The sequence below is a fragment of the Procambarus clarkii genome, unplaced genomic scaffold (genome assembly GCF_040958095.1).
Source record: "Procambarus clarkii isolate CNS0578487 unplaced genomic scaffold, FALCON_Pclarkii_2.0 HiC_scaffold_1361, whole genome shotgun sequence".
In the NCBI taxonomy this organism is placed as follows: domain Eukaryota; kingdom Metazoa; phylum Arthropoda; class Malacostraca; order Decapoda; family Cambaridae; genus Procambarus; species Procambarus clarkii.
The window spans coordinates 33277-40309 of NW_027190389.1; the positions used below are offsets into that span (position 1 = coordinate 33277).

A 7033-nucleotide genomic window follows, 5' to 3' on the forward strand; every position below is an offset into this window, starting at 1 on the left:
ACACATTTAAATTTTTTCATAAGTAAATTATACAAATTATATATAACAATTCTTGTTACTTCATTGACATATTTTACAGTAGGTGATCGATTATATACATTACTTAAATTATCTTTTAGGTCATATATATCGGTATGGGACAGAAGAATGGGTTTAATACATCTTTCATTCAATATAGGTTTTCTAATTAGAGAATAAGGTATTTTTCCTTGTATAATCCAAATAGATTCCATAAGAGCCCATCCTTGATATCGTAACGTATTTTCTAAGAGAATAATGTATAATTTGATAATATGAATTCTTTTTAGGAGTTTGTATAAATAATAACTAAATTGTCTTCGAATAAAATCAAGAATAAATTCACATCGGTAATGATCCCATTTTCCATTTATTATTAAAAACCCAATATTTTGACATATATCTATATATGTGTCAAACATAACTGATATAATATTATTAAATTCACTATCTAACATATCAAACATTGGCAAATAAATATGCTTTATATTATAATTATAAAGATTAATTGAATAATTTAATATATCAATAAAATATTTACCAACTAAAATTTTAACTTGTGAATCAGTAATAACATCTCCCATTATTTTTTTATTTAATAAAAAATCAAATGGTATGGTAAATAAATTTGTTTTTGGTATACGACTACACTCAGGAACAGTACTTACTGTGATTACAGGAACAGATGAACTGGTCTATAAACCCTCATAATTTGCCTGTTTATATACCTTCCATCCCAGGTATACAATAATTACTATCTCTATTATAATCTCATTTGTGTTATTATTATCTTTCCATAAAATATAGTGAGACTAAGACGTGGAGGTAGGGGAAGGGGGATGGGGGTGCATCCAAGAATCTCTCTATCAAGTCGATAATATGGCCAGATTCTCTACGTCCTTATTTTTGCAAGCGTCCATGAACACATCATCTTCTTCATCAGTGAAGTGTCGCTACTGCCATCCTTGACCCCGACTCAGAACTTAATTTAACCCCCCATAAATATAAAAATTGGTGTTCTATGATAATGTATAAATACTATAAACCTCATTGAGATGGTAACTAAAATACAAAGTTAGTTGGTATAGTTTGACAACCTGTTGTAACATATCTATATTTATAATATAATAATTAATATATGGTCAGTTTAAATGTACATTTTTTTATATAAAATAGGATGAAATAAAATATTAATATACAGTTATTCCTCATCATTGATATTTGCACATTGAGCACATATTAAATCAAAACTATTAAAACGTGTAAATCTTACCGCTACCATATCACACCAATTGATTTTTTGTTTTAGAGCAAAATATTCATCCTTTAGAGATTTAGAACAATGAAGACAGTAGTGGCGTTCACTTATATTAATTTCATTAAATGTCGCCAATTGTTGTCCAAGAATTGTATTAATATCTTTTTCAAATGAATTATTCAATTCAATTTCCAATACATCAAATTTTAAATTGTTAGTGATTGTTGCAATCATATGATGTTCACAAATTACATCTTTTCCTTTAAATAATCGAACTAATGAAAATGTTGGCATAGTTTGAAATGTTATTAACATATCTGTATAAATGATATAATAATTATAACTTGGATGATATTCACCATTAAAGGTGCATTTTGTTTTTAACCAAAATATAAAATCTGGTGTTCTATGATAAGATAATGCATAGGCACTATAAATCTCACTGTAAGTTAACGGAGGTGGTAACCAACAATTGCATTCACCATCATATTCATGTCGGTCATATAAATTATATATAGAGAGAACATCATCTAGAAATCTTTGAAAACTCCCATCTATTGTAATAACACAAAATTTTTCCATATAAGAATTACAATAATGGTCATAACAGTACATATATATACTTGAAATAGATGAACAAATAACTAAAACATTGTCTTCACAACTCCTTTCTTGCACCTGACACATTTCAGTACTTACAGGAATTATAAAGTTACGTAGTCCCAAAATACAATACATAATCCAACATAAATCCTGATTCCTCTTACTTACCATTAGTAGATATACATTAATATTTAAATTATAGCAGGGTTTATTTTGTTCAGATAAAATGTTTCTAAATTTGATTACTGAAATTTCTTTCAATTTTTGTCTCCAGTCTTCCTCCCTATTAATATCAGAAGAATCTGGCATAAGCACCAATACATCAAAAGAAAAAGAAAAAGAATTAAACATAGAAAATGAACAAATAGCATTTTGCGGTAACTGTTGTACAAGTGGTGATTGTGGCTGCGATTCGATAATTAAAAATTGCAAAGATGAATGCCGCTTTACTATCTTCAAAACTATACTGACTATATCCACTCCAGGAACATAATCGACACGTGTAATTTCACCTTTACTTGGAACATGATTGATTAGAAGGGCCTGTTCACAATAATATGTTTGTTCTGACGATTGAAGAATTATATTTTCTGTCAGATAGAGTGCAGAATGTACCTTATAATGATTAATATTAGATTGCTGTAAGTTTTGAAAAGAAAAAAGAAAAATAACTGTATATCCATAAAAAATATCCAGAACAGTTGATGTGGGATACATTCGAAGACAAATATTTAACAATTGTAAAATTTCATCTGTATCCCGAGAGAACATTGTCATAGCTGTCACTAAAGACCACACATTGTTTTTGTTTATCATACCTTTTAAAGGATGATTAACACTCGTCATTGTTTTTAATGTTGATGTAAACATAGGATGATCATTCAATAACTCAAATAGTTCAGAGTCTTTTTTTTCTTGACCCATTTTCGACCAGTTATTCATTTTAGTCTCGATCATCTTTAGAAGGCCTCTCATACAGTATCTTCCATCGGTTATGTTGTATTTGATGTAACATAATTGTTCCACAATATAGGATGCATTGTAAAGAGACAAATTACCATCTTCATTGCTATGTAGAAGTGGACTAGGGAAAAGAGTATATGAATCCCATATTAATCGATGATAAAGAGTGCGGAATGGCATGTATGACGAGTCAAGAATAACATGGCTCCAAATTTTACAAACTCTGGAACAAATAATTAAAAGATGACGATATGGAACAAGTGCAAATATGTTTTCTAATAACACCTGTGGTAGGGACGGCATTTTGGGGATTAGAGTTTGCATCAACACCTGTTGTATTACAGTGTTCAGTAAGCAAAACAGTAAGTAATTTAAGTATGGTAGTAGTAGTAGTAGTTTTTTTTTTTTTAATCAGGGATTCAAATCTCTTTTTTTTCAACTATCCATCAGGGTGTTTGTGACTGCTGTCACATCTGCACACGTTCAATGTTGAATATACTATCCAATATCATTGGATACTAACCAGAAAACTAATCAATATCGACATAGTATAGAGTATATAGTATAGTGCTGGATACTGGAAAACAATCCAACATTGAATGACTCATTCAACATTGAATTACTCATTCAATATTGAATGGTATTCCAATATTTAATATAATATCCAATATCACTTAATACTGGAAAACTACTCAACAGGATAAAAACAATAACATATTTGACTTTGGTTGCATAATTACTTTATTTTTTAAAAATATCTGAATTAAAAATCATATAATTAAAAAAAGAGAAAATTAAGAATGAATAATCTACTGTCAACAATTATTATGTTAATAATATTAATTATTTTCCTAACAGTTATAGTAGTCATTAATTCACGGAAAAAATCTAAAAATACTAAAAAATTATATAAAAAGGATAACAATTACAATTCCATCAGCCATGACACAACACCAAAGTCCATTGAGGTAATAAAAGATGTAGGAGGAGGAGTGGGAGGGGAATTACACAACGTAGGAGTAGTGGGAGGGGAATTATACAACGCAGGAGAAGGAGTAGAGTTACATGATGCAGGGGAAGGAGGAGCAGAAGAATTACAAGACGATGGAGAGGGAGGAGGAGGAGGAGGAGGAAGAGGAAGAGAATTACAAGACACTGGAGAAGGAGGAGTAGGAGGAGAATTACATGATGCCGGAGAAGGAGGAGGAGGAGGAGGAGGAAGAGGAAGAGAATTACAAGACACTGGAGAAGGAGGAGTAGGAGGAGAATTACATGATGCCGGAGAAGGAGGAGGAGGAGGAGGAGGAAGAGGAAGAGAATTACAAGACACTGGAGAAGGAAGAGGAGGAGGAGGAGGAGGAGGAGGAGGAGGAGGAAGAGGAGGAGGAGGAGGAGGAGTAGGTGAATTACAAGATGTCGGAGAAGGAGGAGGAGGAGAAGAAGGCGGAGTAGAATTACAAACAAGTGAAAATGAGTCCTCTGGCGTTCCTCACGTCATCAGTCAAATGGAATCCGTCGAACAACCTCATGAATTACTTCAAGAATTATTACAATCCTCCACAGATTCGTCTAAACTTCGAAAATCCCAAATGAAATTCAAACTTATAGAATCATTATTCTCGCCATTTATCGAAGACATAAAAACTTATAAAGGTCTCTTTATTGTTCCCAAACCACCAATTTCGTATAATCCTAAAACTATTACTGAAACTGATAAGACACTAATTCAACCCTTTAATAAATTCCTTAGTTATTATGATGAAATCCACAACTTTACCAATGGTTATTCTGCATATTACATAAATAAACTATATACAAATTCTAATATTGATAGGGGATATTATACAAAAAATCCAATTATATTAATATTTCCATGGAATTTCCATAATTTCACACCTGATATTTATACAGATCGACGTGAAATAAAAGACGTCAAATTAAAGAACAATTTAGAGGCATCACGTAAAAAATGTCGAAAGGAAGGAAAACGATTTTACATGAACAAATTGTTGATATCATGTACCCATGCTGCAAGTCAAGATATATTTAATTGTGGATTTTATTCGGACAGTTTCCCAATGAAAGAAAATTCACTACCCCCATTCGTGGTTATGAAACTTGAACTCGAAGACGGTCATAATGAGGTGGAATGTAAAATGTTAGCTAAGAATATTAATTCCTCAGACACATTTGCTAGCATTAAATTTAACATTTATGTGGAAGTCGAGAAAGAAGAACAAACAAAAGAATCACATGGAGGAGGAGAATTACAAAATGCAGGAGAAGGAGTAGGAAAGGTAAAAACTTCACAAACAGTAGAAGGAGGAGGAGGAGGAGGAGGAGGAGGAGGAGGAGGAGACCCACAAACAGTTGGAGGAGGAGAAGGAGGAGGAGGAGGAGGAGACCCACAAACAGTTGGAGGAGGAGAAGGAGGAGGAGGAGGAGGAGGAGGAGGAGACCCACAAACAGTTGAAGGAGGAGGAGGATGAGACCGACAAACAGTTGGAGGAGGAGAAGGAGGAGGAGGAGGAGGAGGAGGAGGAGGAGACCCACAAACAGTTGAAGGAGAAGGAGGAGGAGGAGGAGGAGGAGGAGACCCACAAACAGTTGGAGGAGGAGAAGGAGGAGGAGACCCACAAACAGTTGGAGGAGGAGGAGGAGGAGGAGGAGACCCACAAACAGTTGAAGGAGAAGGAGGAGGAGGAGGAGGAGACCCACAAACAGTTGGAGGAGGAGAAGGAGGAGGAGGAGGAGGAGGAGGAGACCCACAAACAGTTGGAGGAGGAGAAGGAGGAGGAGGAGACCCACAAACAGTTGGAGGAGGAGAAGGAGGAGGAGGAGACCCACAAACAGTTGGAGGAGAAGGAGGAGGAGGAGACCCACAAACAGTTGGAGGAGGAGAAGGAGGAGGAGGAGGAGGAGGAGGAGACCCACAAACAGTTGGAGGAGAAGGAGGAGGAGGAGGAGGAGGAGAACCACAAACAGTTGGAGGAGGAGGAGGAGGAGGAGGAGGAGGACATAGAACCCCCCACCGAAAAAAAGATAAAGAAAACTGGATTCAGTTTAGTGGAAGAAAACGTATTTATCTTGACCCAGACGCTGGTCTTATAGAGTCATTTTAATTTTATTTACTCTGATATATAAAAGGCCCGGAGATTTTATATACTCGGGTATATAAAACGTCAAAAAAGTATATAAAACTATCAATTGAATATAAAATTAAAGGTTCCCACCATGCTTCTGTGCTGGCTAGGGTTCAAGTCTCCTGGTGGGAAAGTGTTCTCAATAACTTCACTCTCGTGTTTAGGAGAGTTGTGAATCAAGCATAGACATAGTGTTCTCCCATATTAACAGGGACTTGTTGAAAAACGTAAAAATGATAGTCATCCTTAAGAATTATTTGACTCTAAAATTCAGGGATGGTCAACTTCTTGGGCTGCTCCCAAGAGAACTGTTGCCGTCCAAAATGTCCATAACACGACGTATCACTGTAAATTGGTCTCTTTAAGCCCAGCTCCTTGACAATATGTCCTAGTCGTAGATCAAAGTTGTGGTTAACAATCTTCAGAAGCTGTTTTGATGTGTACTGTGAGGTACCATAGTGGAAGATGCTGATGCTTATGGGGTGCACAACACTAATGGCGTAAGATACCTGAACCAAACAGCGTCTACATAATTTGTTTTTCACCAGTGACTTGGCAACCCATCGGGCGGCATAGGCCGCTGAGCGGTCAATCTTTGTGTAATCTTTGCCAGAGAATGCTCCCCCGCCGTGAGCGCCCCACCCACCATAAGTGTCAACGATGATTTTCCTACCAGTTAGCCCAACGTTACCTTGAGGTCCACCCATGATTAATTCTCCGCAAGGGTTGATGTGGTATTTCGTTTGAGTATCTATATATTTTTCAGGAATAATGACCTTGATGACCTTCTCTATAACCTCGTCACGCAAAGCTTCGACAGTAATTTGTTCCGAGTGCTGTACAGAAGCGACAACAGTGTTCACTCTTTTGGGAATAACAGCTCCTTGATCGAAGGCATACTGGCATGTGACTTGAGTCTTACAGTCAGGTCGCGCCCACCAGAACGTCCCATCTCTTCGCAGCTCTGCAATCTTCTGATTGAGACGGTGTGCCAGCATAATAGTTAAGGGCATGCACTCGTCGGTCTCATCAGTGGCATAACCAAACA

At 35.8% G+C, this 7033-nt stretch overlaps 1 protein-coding gene across 1 annotated transcript; it reads right to left on the minus strand.

The window, feature by feature from the left end:
• Positions 1-6284: 6284 nt before the first annotated feature.
• On the minus strand, positions 6285-7025 carry LOC138362159 (S-adenosylmethionine synthase-like; the record flags this gene model as incomplete). The annotated part of the gene is made up of 1 exon (XM_069321002.1): positions 6285-7025. A coding segment is annotated over one exon (741 nt), but the record flags the coding sequence as incomplete, so codon positions are not given.
• Positions 7026-7033: the final 8 nt, after the last annotated feature.